We start from the raw sequence: 14,345 nt of genomic DNA, 5'->3' as shown, positions 1-14,345 counted from the left end.
TATATGTATTATTTATATGTATAATACATGCATATCTCTCGAAAGAATATTTGACTATCGCTTTCTTGCCCTGATTTATAAAATATTTAACCCTGGCAATACATTTGAGAGAAAATAGGAGAAAAGACAAAACGTACCAAGCTAATTTAATAACTTATTTTCCCTATCCAGATAATATGCTTATCAATATTGCCCACAATTATATATACGCACTTAAATATTTCGTTCTAATCTTTATTGTTCACATGAAATATGCATCCTCGCGAGCGCGCAATAAATCGATCAATAATCATATAGGTTTCATACAGGATTAAATATTTAATTTCATTTGCTCCAGCCTATTTATTTCAAGGTAACGGATCCATGTCACCATTCATCTGTAATACCTTTCTATCGTTGGAAACAATTACGCGATACATCTAGGTCGAACTTATTTAAAAAAAAAATATGGAAAGAGCAGGGGGAAAAATTTCTCCGCAATATCCGAGTAAGATTAAAATTGCGCACTGAGATTGCGTCGCGCGAATTAATAGGATCGCGTGTTACGTGCGTAGGAATAGATAATTAAACAATTAAACGCTAATACTGGTCCTTCCGACATCCGTTCGGTCTATCCGGCGGTTCTTTAGAAATATCGGTGGTCGCTAAATGAATAATGGCTCGAGATATCTTTTGATAATCAAGATCGAATCTTCGATCAGAATTCTCGATCGAGCAAGCAATGACAATCCCCTTCGATAAATTTCGCGCGCTACTCCGCATTTAGAGAACCGGTCAGGCGAGACCGCGATAGTCGATCGAAAGAGCGAGTTAATTAATATCTCGATCACGTCGACATCGGGCGTTTTTCCGCGGATAACCCGAAAAATGCGCGTAACGATATACTCATTATAACACTTTCTCGTCGCAACTTTCGGCATTTTATATCGCGCGGCCGAGCGACAAATGAAGCGAGCGATCTGCCCGATTACTTTCCGCCGGAAAACGTTTCGAGAGGAGGGGGGGGGGGCAGAGGGGAAATTGGGGAGGGAAAACGGGAAGGGTTATCGGGAGCGTTAATGCGCTCCCGACATAGTAACGGGCTGGGAAAAACGCGGCCGGCGGTAATATCGTATACGCAACAATTTTTTATAAGTTTTGATTTATAAACCGTTTGATGTGTGTATCGCGCGTTGCGCGAACGAGCGGGCATTTTATATACCGGGATGCATTACTAACGTTTTATGTGCACCCTCTCACGTCTCCCCATGCGCCCCTGTCCCGCGCGCGCGCGCTCTTTGATCGACGGGAGAGAGGCAGAGCTGATGGAAAAATGCGGCGTGCATAACTCGATTATAGACTGTACACACACACGTCGGCGTGTACGCGAGCAGCGTTTTTACGCATCCCCGACGACGGTGTCGGTGTGGCGGCCGGCGCGGCGATGGCGATGCCGGGGGTTGGGCGCGGGAGGGAGAGAGAGGGAACAGATATTATACCGGTATCTGACGTCACGATGAAAACACTCGTTTCATTTGCTCGCCGTAAATACCGGACGGATTAAATCAATTAGCATCAATTTCGCATGAGGATCTTAATCGCCGGCGCCGACGCCCTTTGACGCTTTGAGGCCGGATTTATTACACAGCGATCCGATCTTCTCTTTTTACTCGTTTTTTTTTTTTATATATTTGTACAGCTCCGCGTCAAATTTATCCGCGCGATGTCGATGCGAAATCCGTGGAAACGCGGATGCCAGCGGGGCGGAGGGGCGAGGGGGAACGAAAAAAGCGTGCGGAAGTTCGAGTCTCGAGCGATGTAAATGTTTGAAGAGTTAATTGATATAATTGAAAAATTGCGTTACTAGTGGAGCGTATATGTTTTAAAACACGCGTAATATTTTCAGAGTCAGCGGGAAATTGAACGATACGCGCGTTCTATAAAAGTATTTATTATAGAATCCCGTCGTGTATAAAAAATATATTTTTAATTTAATATTGCAGAAAATATGGCAGGAATACCGTAGTTTCAACATAGATTTTTTAAGTCTTGATTTTTTTATTTATTATTATTTTTTTTTAATGAAACGTGATATCGGCCATCACTTTTCGTTTATCTTTGCCCTCTATGCTTTATCGGCAACATTTTACGGGCACCTTGTGGAGCAAGTTGCTCGCAATTTGGAAAAATTGTTACGGTAATTTTTGTCATTGCTGCAGCATTCTTTCTTTTTTTTTTCATTGTCTCTCTGTTTTATCTTTATATTATCTTCTTGTTCTACCTCACAACACATTACTCGCACTTTTTCCATCGTGCCGCTATATTATTCTTCATAAATTATCTTAACTGCGTTGTGTCGCGATATTGATCTCGTCTCGAAATTTCCCTGCTCTAGTTTAAGTTTCGTCGCTCTTGTTCTTTTTTCTTTTCTGCTCATCTCTCGCTGACACTTTTTCGAAAAAGTGTCGAGTGAAATCGCGATATTTATCACATTTAACGAACGAAGATACCAATAAATTAAATATTATTTTACTTGTCCATCGTGTCGACAAGTACAAGAAAAGAGCGAGAGAGAGTGAGAGAGAGAGAGAGAGAGAGAGAGGGACGAGAAAAACTAGCCGTCATTGACGGCGCTCGTGAACGTCACTGCAAAATAACGGACTAGCCTTTTAGAGTTTACCACTACCATCGCCGCCGCCACCATCACCACCACCACCACCACCACCACTTCCGCAAAATTTATTAAATGATTTATTTGATGTTTGCCATGCCGCGCGCGTGTACGCACATACGTGTGCGCGCGTATATGTGTGTGCGTGTGCGTGCGTGTGTGCGCGCGTATCGAGCGGGTGCCACACAACCACCCACACACCCCGACTGTCCTCCCTCACCCCCGCTGTCCCTTTCAGCCACCTCTGCGTATATACCCTGTGTGCCGGCCTGCACCATCGGCAGGCGCAGCCGAGCGTCCGCCAATTATTCAGCAAATGTTATAATTGGCGCATTCCATTACGCGTAATGGATCGCACTTAGCGGCTGCCGGTGTGATTGGGGCTACAGAACCGTAGAGAGGGAGAGAGAGAGAGAGAGAGAGAGGTAGAGGGTGAGAGAGGGTGATGGCCGGTTGGCAAGGAGGGTGAGCGGGGGGGAGCAGAAGGAGGTGAGCCCAATCTCGATAATACGACCGTAGTGAAGGATACGACCTGACGCGTGCGAGATACCTGAGGATAGGGGTGTACCGCTCGGGATTGATTTGCCACGAGCAACAAGATAGCGATTATCAATTTTCAAGTAAGCCGATGTACTCGAATGCTTCAATTCGGCTTGGTGAATATGTTAAAACGATCAGGACAAAGAGTACGTTGAATGCAATAGTGTTGGACTAATTCCATCGTTTGCATGACGTTCTGACTAAAAGGGAGAAGACAGATTTTGTAAGACTTTACATTTTTAAAAGGGATCCCTTATTCGTTGGTGAGATTTGCAAAATTGATCGTGTACATATAGAAGCCCGCGTGATTTTTCTTACATTTTTAATTGGTGTAATGCGACTCGATTATTTTAGGGGTTTACCGACAGTTATTTGCTCTACTAACTCTAATAATATTCACATTCCCATATTCGTTACACCCAACGAGTTTATCAAGTATCTAATAATTCACATGATTTTATGTAATAATATGTAATAGTAATGAATATGCAGTATATAGTAGTGAATTAACAAGTTCGCTAATTTTCTTCTTCACTCACATCGCCGCGTAATCGTGTAATAAGTATTCAATTATCCAACATCAGCGTGAATTCTTTACCTATAACAAAAGCTGCAACACGAATCTTCTCTCCTCCGATTTTCAACATGCTCGAGACGCACATTTTTCTCAAAAAGTTTAAGTTTGGGAGAATAAAAAAAAAGTATCTTTTTTTTCGTACAGAGAAAATCTGAGTGAAATTAGTTTCGCTAAATGCGGAACCATTTCATCAATTCTCCATATCCCAGATAGATCTCGCGCGCGGTAATAATATCCGCAATTAGAAACGTCACGCGAGTGATTCATGCGATCGTATATACATACACGCGCGTAACGCTCTCACACGTACGCGACTAATCTTCGGCCGGTTACGCGGTTTCGTCCGATGAACGTAGATTGGATAGCGGGCCATCATTTACCCGGAAACACACACGGCGCAGGAGCGCGCCGCTGCGGTACGCGCCCGTACACCGTGACAATTATTAGGATGGCAATTACGGTGGCGGCGGCGATACATGCGCGAGGCAGCTACCTACCTACGTTTTGCACACACATACCCACGCGAGCGCGGCGCGCATACATCCCGCGTGCACCCAGAGCGAGAAAATCTACCCGAATACCAGGAAACAGACTCAGGTGCGCTGCGCCGGCCGGTATTGAATTTATAATTCCATTAGGGACCGCGCCGCTCCCCGATCATTTTCGCGTCTTCGCCTTTCACGGCACCGACCGCCACGTGCCGCCGCCGCCGCCGCCGTGCCGATCGAACCGGTCGTTTAGCATCTCGCACTATTTTCGACCTCGCTGCGCAAGTAGAATTTGAAAATTCCACGTCTCTCCGCTGCTCCCGGTTGACTCCTTCTTTCGAACTCGATTAAAAACGTAATTTTAATTCACGTAAAAAGAGACAACTGTCTAAAAACAACTTATTATTATTATTTTATATTATTATGTTCTACAGTCATACTTTTTAAAAACAATATTGCCGATTACATGGTTTCTTTTATTTCTCTTCTATCCGTTCTTCTATCAGTTATGCGTAAAAAGTCTGTAGTTTCCATAAAATAACAATCTTCTAATGCTTTCTGTATTTTACGCTTTTGATATTTTAATTGAAGAATCTGTTCTCAAATCATTTTGTTATTAACACGTAATATCCCAAGTTTTTGACGATACGTATTTTAGACAGTTTGGAAATAAACTTCTTCGTTTCCGGGCAATCGGGATACAAAAGGATTATAGGAAATAAATTAGAGACCAAGGGGATAAATGAGATCGATGGCAGTCGAACCGATATACCGTCGCGCTTCTAACAAGCACGCGAACGCAATCCCCGCGTCCAGGGGGGATGAAACGGGGGCAAAGCGAGAGGGAACGAGTTTTTCCCGCGGGCGGGATTACGTCTATCCTGTATACGTTACACGTGAACCAGATATGTCGATCCGATCTCCCCGCCGGAGTCGGAAGAGAACGAAGGAACGGCCGCGAAGTGGATTCGAAAATTGAAAATCATTGCGGCTCCTGATCCCCTTAGTTTCGCCAGACAACCTCAATAAATTCTTCGCTCGCCCTCGCCGCCCGTGGCTTTATTCTTTATAAGGCGTTATATCGGGGGAGGATCCAAGGAGGGTCTCTCCTCCCTTCGGCTCTCTCCACCCGCGTCCTCCTCTTTGTCCGGCGGGTTGAACCTTTGCATCTCTCATTTTAACGATGCATACGTTATTACCGTCGCAAATTGCGTAAACGTTAATGTAATTTATACCATTCAAGTTTTATCGAGAAGAGTGGTTGTATCGCTTCATTTTTTACTTATGCCGAGATAAATGATAGAACCGTACATTAAGACAGAGAATACTAAGCTAAAGAGGTCGAGCATCGATGAATAAAACAATAGAAGAGAAATATATGTTATCCATTGAAAGCTTGCAAGAAACTTTTCTCCCTTTTTTTTTTATTTTAGAGCTTTAATCACGTTAAAACGTTTTCTTTTGAGAGGGAATAAGAGAGTCTGCGGAAAAGTTAAGAAAGATACTGGAGAGCTTTTAAGATGAAAATTGGAACATCAATTTTTTAATATTCTTCTTCGTCTGTTAAAAAATAATAGAAGTATGTGATTAAGTTGTTCAGCATATTAAAAGCAAACGTAGAAGAGATCCATCGACGTAATCTGAATTATTATTATCATATTTGTTATTTTACAATTAGCGCGCAACATTTCTCGATAATCAGAGATGCCGAGGAACGTCATTAGCGCGGAACTTTAATATCACGGGTGGCCCGAAGCGAAAGATCGAGCCGTCTAATAAACAATTGTCTTCGTTCGCGGCGTCACGCGCGCAAAGTGGCCTTATTTTTCCCCTAATTCCATCAGACTGAAAGTGGCGACGCGGCGGCGCGGCGAAGCCCAAGAAGAGTAGAGACAGACACTCGACGGTAGCATAGAGCTGCTGCTGCTGCTGGTGCCTCTGCCTCTGCCTCTGCTACTGCTGCCGCCCCTGCTGCTGTTGCTGCTGCCGAGTCCTGGAGCGCCACGTTTCTCAGCGGCTTTGACATGCAAATTGCCTGACAATGAATTTCGTAAAACCTTTTACCGCGGAGTGCGCGCTTCGGGGGTGGCGCAGGGGCGAGACGGGACGAGAGAGAGGTGAAACGGAGCACGCCCTCTTGTGCACGACCCTACGCATACATCGGCGGGGGTAGGGGGAGGAGAGAGGGATGGCACGGGAGAGAGACGCCAGACGACGTCGCGGTATTAATCACTGTCTACCGGCGTCAGGCAGCTTCAACCATCTTCTCTCTGTTAAGCGTGAATCTCGTGATGCTCGAAAATCAGTTACTCGTGCCCGATTAAAACGAACCCTCCCTCCCCCCAGGCGCGCGGTCGGATTGAGATTGATCCCGGTATCGCGCAGCGAAATGTCATTTTATCAGAGATACCGATTATAAAGAAAAAAAAAGGAATAAATCTTAATCTGTTGTACTGTGTGCTTAACTGCATAGTTTTCATTTAATATCGAAGACTGTGAACTCAATTTCAAGATTGCGCGAAGTAATAGAATATTATTTGCGGTCGTCCTAATTAACTATTCCATGCTGATTCCGATATTTAAATAAAATGAAAAGGGGGCGTCTCTTCTTTTCCATATATATATATATATATATATATATTAGGATCTATTATTTTCTTTTGTCAAATATTTTTTGAACATATCGTTCGATCGATCTGTTCCCGCACGCGATAGGGATTCAATTTTATTCGCTTTCCTTCCTCGATAAAATATCACAACGAATCTTCGCAGGAACCGTCTTTCGCGTCAACAGCTATTTTATTCGCATGGCCGCGAAGATCGTGTTCGCCGTAAAAGAGATACTCCGCGCGCGTTGTCTGAATTGTAAAAGGACCACTAAGCGGTAGCGCGGGGAGAAGGAAAGACGGAGTATCCGCAAAATCCGCCCATCCCGTTCCGGCGAGTTACGAGGAAGGAACGTATCGGGATAGGGTACGAGGGACGGGGGGAGGGGGAGGGATCAATCGGATTTTTCTGCGAAACGCCAGTCCGCTCTCTCCGCGCGCACAATGACGCGAGAGCGTCGGTACCGGCTCGTTGAATCCCGGCTAGCCGCGTAATGGGTATCGAGAGACATCGTTAAGCGTCGATCGCCTCTCCCAAAGTGGCCCGGCGCCTTGATTCACCCTCCCCTGTCCTCCTGACCTTCCTCACCCGCCGCTTTCTCTGTCTCGTCTTTCTATCTCGCGCCACCACTGGGCAAGGGTGCTGTAAGACTATGTCGGTGCGCGTTGGCTATAGATCGCGATGGAATCCGCGGAGGTGGTAGTGAAGGGGGATAAGGAGGGAAGGAGGAAGTGAGGAAGGAGCCAAGAGCGAGAGACGGTGCGGAGGCGGAGAAGGGAGAGGAGGTTAAGGAAGGTAGATGCGCGGAGGCGGAGAGGAATGGGGGATAAACCATGATGTCGTTGATTAATACGGTTTACCAGTAAGTGTAACGGAGTGTGCAGAACACGCGCGTCCGCCACCCTCTTGCGCGTCCCCTCCCCCCTTTCCCCGCAGCGGCCGCTCTTCCGTCTTCCAGCGGGGCGGCTGCTGCCTTTCCTCTCTCTATCCACCATCCCCGTCTCCTTCGCCATCGCCACCACCACCTCCGTCGCCGCCGCCGCGGAAGCAGAAGAGCTGCCCTCCCTTCCACCCCCGGCGGAATTCGTTGCACCAACCGGGAGCCACGTGCCGATCAATGGCGTCTTGCCGCTGGTTGGTCGAGCCGGGAACAACCCCCTCGCTCGCTTCTCCGTCTCGCCCTCCCGCGCCACCGCCATCCTCTCTCATCTCCTTCCTCCACCGCTACCTTCTCCTATACCCCTCCGCGTGCTTTCTCTCCTTTCTTTTTACTCTGCGAGAAGACTCGGCATGTACCCTCGAGGAGGGTTGATCCCATAAGAGAGGGCGAGCTTTTCTTATGAGGAGCATTGATTGCCAACACCCCCCCTCCGCCCTCCGCCGTCCTCCTCTCGCCCCTTGCCGCTACCTTCGCTGACTCGCGCCCCTTTACCTTCTTTCGCCCTTCTACCGCGATTCGCTTCCACTTCCGCGAGGGCCGCGTCTTTTCTCTCTCTCTCTCTCTCTCTCTCTCTTCTTCTCTCGCGCCGTTGCATTATTTCTTCCACTTCCTGTGTTTTTACTTGGTTTCTACTCGGCGGGTCGGTCCTCGGCTGTTCTCAGTTATGGCACAATTATTTGTCTATACGGGATCGAAGGAGAGCGCTTCTTGATGCTCCGATGCCATTGGCGGACGCGAGGATGGGGAACTTATTGCGCCGAGATCGAATCGCGGAGCGATATCCGCGATATGCAATCTTGCGGTAACGTGCTACAGCGGCAAAATAAGTTACGGAATCGGAATTTCGGGACGGAAAATCGGACGGATGGAGCGAGATGCCGGGATAACTGAGTTCGGATACCCTTACGGGAGCCCACGTATATGGGGAGGATACGGCTAAAATAATTATGCGAACGAATGATTTATATACATCAGGATTCATCACATGAGAGAACAAGTTTATTTGATATATCGCTACCACAGTTCTACACAGTTAATCCGCTACCTTATACTATACTTCTCATTAGGCTATCTTTGATTAGCACTGACTATTTATCGGGAGGTAATATACAGGTCTCTACAAACAACTACGTCCGTTTCGCTTCTACGCTTTCCTTTCGCTTCGCGAAAATCCAGTGGGATTACGACATAAATGGAATTATCGTTATCTCGTCGAATTTATCGCGTAATTATCAAACCAAATCCGTTCCGTGATCATTCCGCCTTCTCTTCTGCTCGTTCCTTGATCCTTGCGCCAAAACGACGGATTTTATTTGATGAATTACGATACTCGCAAACGTAGCAAAGATCTGAAATCGGTTAATATTGCCGGGCGATCGACGAATTTTTTTTTTTATAAGGCATATAAGAGTAGTAGCCAACTCGAAACGAGTTTCTTCGCTTTACCTATAGCCGGGGATTAAAACCCACATAATCTCCGTAAGATTAATTAAATTCAATCCAAGACGTTTTCTCTTTTTCTGACAGAGCAGTATCGAAATCTGAACCGAGATTACATCGGTTTCAACTCCCGCACGTAGGAATTTTACGATGAATGCACTCGAGCCTGTCCGCGTGGCTTGAACGAATCGACTGGTCGAGTATGTCGAGCAATTGAATATACAGCGCATCAGGCACGTGTTGGTCCGTCGCGTCTTCTTACTCGCGTGGAAAGAAACGAAACCATCCGTAAACACTTTGCTACACAGTCTCCGCACAAGTCGTTCTCGTCCTTGTTCTCGCCGCTCGCGTGCGCGCGCGCATTTGTTCTCATTATGTACAATACAAACGTATCGCGACGCGTATTAGCCATTCCAAATTCAGAAAGTCAGTCAGAAATCTGGCTCCCTCCTCTCGCAGAATTTTTTTTAAATGATCCTCGCTATCATTAACGGATTCGCCAAACTTGTTACGATACACCTGGAACTCAACGATTTTCATACGTTGTAGATAGTGAATAGTGGCGATACAAACTATGTCTGGGTCGCAAGTTAGGGCAATAAATAAAATATAAGTTTCTGCATAATATGGAGATTTTAGAAGCTATTGCTGATTACATATGTGAGAAAAAGTTTTATGTGTCTGAGAATACTACGGAAGATTATTGTAATGCACCCCCGCCTATTTACATCGCTCGCGGATATAACAAAGTAATCTGCAAATTGATAGTGCTGCATTATTCAACGGTTTATTGCATATGCAATGAGTATTAATGGTATCTTGTTTGTTTTCCATTTTTATTAAAATCCAAAAACGATAGAGAGCCGATAAACATCGGGAGTAATCACAAACAATCAATTGGTAACTTTTAAAGAGAGAGAAGCGCAAATTAAACGGCACTTTATAGAAAACTTTGCAAAATCGATCCCGTCTTGTATTATATAACTAAAAATAAAGTTGTTTGTCAAATTTGTCGTAAATGGAAATTTCTTCTAAAAATCCAACGCGTGTTGTGTGAGCTAAAATAAGTTTTTATCAGGATTGCACAAGTTCTTAACAGAATTTGCGCCATGTTTATTTTAACAAGTCGCAATCGAAGACAATATGAATATACAGTTTGCAGTGTTTGCACGAGCCGCCTTACCGATTCAAAGTTATCACCTCGTAGCATTGTGGTTCGTTAATTCTTCGTCGTTTTCCGGAATTGGGACCCTTAAACTCGCCTGAACTATCACAACGTCGAAACTCAGAAAAGACTTTTTTTTCGTTTAAAAAAATACGAGAAGATTAAAATGCAATTATAATAAGGAAAGCACTTACACAAAGATTGGCGGTGTAACATCGATGAGTTCAATTTTCGACGCTGTACTCTCGAAGAATTTAAATCATTATTAACTCAATGAAATCAACAACTTAGAGGGACTAAATTTCGTTAAATCTAATTTTGAAAGACTACTTCTCCCGGTAGTATTTACTTCAAAGAAGTTAGAAAAATAATTCTCCTTATATGAAAAAACACAGAAACATATAACATTCTATATAAATATATTTATAACATCCTATACAACATTCTTCAGCTTCTACATAGCATCGAGATCCGAACTCACCGAGATTGCTATATCGCTGTCTAGCTTCGACTTTGCGACCGTCCGATACGCGTGGAATATCCTTTTGCGATTTATATCTCGCGTCTACGAGACGATTTCGGCATTCGTAGAGGCGATCCTAGGGATCTTCCTTGGTGGTGGGTTGTATTTGATGCACCACGCCAGGCAGGTGATGATGGTGGTGATGCTCCGGCCGCCTGGAGAGACCCAACAGGGGCGGCAGCAGCGGCAAGTGCAGAGGCAGGGGTAACCCTCCGGGGAAGCCGGCGAGGCCGCCGAGGAGAGCCGAGGCGGTCGAGTGTTCCTGAGCTTTCCTCCGGAGCTCGGCCAGACTGTTACTTCGATGGAGATCGGTGGCGCCGGTGCCGGCGGCGCCGGGTTTGCAACAGCCGCAAATTGAACCGGGCCAGCCGGTCGGCGACCAAGACAACATTTCCTGAAGGCTGCTCGGCCGATGCTGGTCGCTGGTGGTCCACAACGATGGCGTCGTCGAGGTCAGCGATGTCGACGCGCTGCTGACGACTTTGTTACCGAAGAGCGGTGGCGAGAACTGGGCGGCCAGGTGAGGCGAGAAGAAGATGGACGTCGGCGGTTCCACCGGCCTGAAGCCCGCGCCTATCCCCGTGGTACTGAAAGTTCGACGAGAGGGAAAAATGAATATAAATGGAACATAAAAACATAAAAGGACATAAAGGTAGCGTTAAGAACACGTAATATACGAAACATACGACAAAGTACAAATTTAATTTTTAAATTTAAAAGCGGTTTCGAGTCGAATGCGCTTCTCTCGTGTTTAATATTAGAATCGCTGACTGGATGAATTTTTAAACCTGGCAAGAATAGGAATAATTTTCCACCACATTGAAATGTTCTCGTTTTATTATCGAAAGTCATATACTTCAATGGGGAATTTAATGCAAAAATGTAATGGAGTTTGATTAAACATTTCGATGTAAGAGTTTAATTTTTTTTTTTTAAGATAGAACAAAGCGATCTCGTTCTCGACTGATATTTTAAAAATGCGATATACCTTTTGTTTTAAAGTGACAAAAGTATATTATTCCGTCTTTCTTATTTCGTAATTTCTTAAAGTAACGACAATAGCACAATTGACGCGCACTGATACACGTAGACACAGAAACATCTCAATCGTCACGCCGGAAACGATCCTTAACTCGTCCGCGAATTAACGCTATTTCAAGCGGTGCGATTATCGCCAAAAGGACGTCGCAATTTCGCGCGGTTCCAACTACCGGCGTATCAGCGTAGCGAAAGCAAGAGACAGACAGGCAGACGCGAATGAAGTGCGAGAGAAAGACGGAAACCGAGAACGGATGGGGTAGGGAGAGAGAGAGAGAGAAAGAGAGAAGGAGCCGCAGCCTCACAAGCGCTAATCCGATTAGCACGCGCGATGTTCCGCATCCTCCGAGAGGAGCGGAGGCTGCTTTGAGGCGCTGATGATTATCTCAAATATTAATCGCAAATATTGTTTAATTAATGTAACGAGCTCGAGTCGGTACTCGAGTCGGAGCCGAGATCAGGGAGAGGGGGAGGAGGGAAGGAGGAGGATAGGATGGCGGAGGACGCGTGGGGGCGGGCAGGAGTTAGGGCAGGCAGCCCACGGCATTTAGGTCGTTAGTGGGGTGTGCGGGGCGACGGGGGTAGGAAAGACGCAGTTCGTCGGCAGGCCAGAGTAACGGATTTCAGGTGGTTGCCTGGGGGGAGGGGTTGAATCGGGGAAGAGGGAAAGGGGAAAGGAAAGGGGTGGTAAACCGCGACGCGCGCGGGGGCGACGGCGACGGCGACGTCGGCGGCGAGAGGAAGAGCCGAACCGCGGTAAGCGCGATAATTAGCGGCAATTAGCCGCGTAGTCTACCGTGCGCCTTGCTTACGTGCGCTCGTTTACTTGCCGCGCGCGCGCGCGCGCGTACACACATGCAAATGCATACGTGCACACCGGTGCCGCGCGCTGACGTGATGGACGAAGCGCGACTTAGTATATCCTCCTATGTTATCGACGCGTTTGCCTCGGCACTGAGTTACGGTGTCGAGTTACGGTGTACGAGGGGTGACGGCTGAAACGCAGATTACCTCTCGCAGAAACGACGTAAGATTAGCATCCGCGTGCCCCTTTGGGACGCAAAAAATTATTGCGAGAAAAAAAAGAAACGCTAATCATTTTTAAGAGAAAACAATGATAACTTAAGATAGAATGAGATTTTTAGACAATCAATTTTGCATTAATTTTACTATATTCTCTATTTATAAAATCAAACATGGACATTATCAATTACGACTGTGATATTATTCGGCTATAAAAACAAATTGTATATATACGAGCTGCATATTAAATGCAAATTTAAATTCTTATATCTTTCTATATAAGTGGAAAACATCAAAGTTTCGATAATTTAAAATATTTTTTTCTATTTTCATTATCGAGCCCGTTATTCAGTCGAACACGTGTGATCACTTTAGTTATTTTATTTAATATTTTATGTGCTCCATTTTACTTATCTAGTTTTTGTATCCTATAATCGCTTCTAGATGAGTAACGACGTCGATAACTGCGATATTACCTAGACGAGGTCGCGTTTCCCGCGTAATAAGACTCCATTAAAATCTTTATTTAAAATTCAATAACATTAAACGCTTTCAGCTCCGCCGGTAGCGAATATAGCGTGGGAGTTAAAGCGAGTAATAAAAGTGATAGGGCACGATTCCGAGACGAATGTATTATCGTGATATCGTTTACACACATTGCAATTAACTAGTTTTTAAAATACAAATTTTAATGGATAGAGTGACGAACTCTTTTGCATTCGTATTACGACCACCTCAGCTGAGTCGATCTTTCGATTCGGAAGGGTTGCGTCGTTTTATCAGTCGAATACCAGGTGCAATTTCTGAAACAAAGTACCTGCTTCGCACCGGGCTAACAAGAGTAACGCGTAATCAATTCTTACGCAACCTCCTAAGAGAATCGCGAGACAAAAGAGCGATCTGGCGACGAGACAACGTCTTTGCGACGCGGATCCGCCCCTATACAGTAGCACGAAGTCAGTCGCTCTTAAAGTAGCTAGGTAGAACTAAGGTAAGAAGGAACGCAGAGCTTACACCCTCCTCTCCCCCGTCCTCCGCCCCCTTCGCCCGCGACCCCCGGCAGGAGCTTCGCCGTTCCTCTGAATAAATGATGGGGATATATTTACGGCGAGCGGTTTTAAATAAATTACAACTGCGGGGACGACGAAGGAGTATCTTCCTGCCGTTTCTTCTTTACCTTTTCCCTCGACCTCGGTACCAGTCCCACCGTCCCCCCTTGAACCCTCCCGTCTACGCTCTTCGTCGTTCTTGTCGACATCTAACGTGCCCTCCTCTCGCAAGTATTACGCGTATCTGCTATACGCGTGTGTTTTTCGGCATTTTTTGTTCCCGGCCTCCACGTCGATCCGCAGAG

General features: G+C 45.7%; 1 protein-coding gene across 2 annotated transcripts in view; it reads right to left on the bottom strand.

Moving 5' to 3' along the window:
• Nucleotides 1–8,760: 8,760 nt before the first annotated feature.
• LOC112451928 (cone-rod homeobox protein) overlaps nucleotides 8,761–14,345 on the bottom strand; it is a 37,966-nt gene continuing 32,381 nt past the window's right edge. For both annotated transcript variants that reach the window (XM_025011839.1, XM_025011849.1), the window contains exon 5: nucleotides 8,761–11,517. In XM_025011839.1, coding sequence (XP_024867607.1) covers nucleotides 11,007–11,517 — 511 coding nt within the window. In that variant the 3' untranslated portion in view covers nucleotides 8,761–11,006. The remainder of the gene's footprint in view (nucleotides 11,518–14,345) is intronic.

This window comes from Temnothorax curvispinosus, unplaced genomic scaffold, assembly GCF_003070985.1.
Source record: "Temnothorax curvispinosus isolate PA1 unplaced genomic scaffold, ASM307098v1 QBEX01000258.1, whole genome shotgun sequence".
Taxonomy (NCBI): Eukaryota; Metazoa; Arthropoda; class Insecta; order Hymenoptera; family Formicidae; genus Temnothorax; species Temnothorax curvispinosus.
This window is presented reverse-complemented; position numbering and strand designations above follow the sequence as displayed.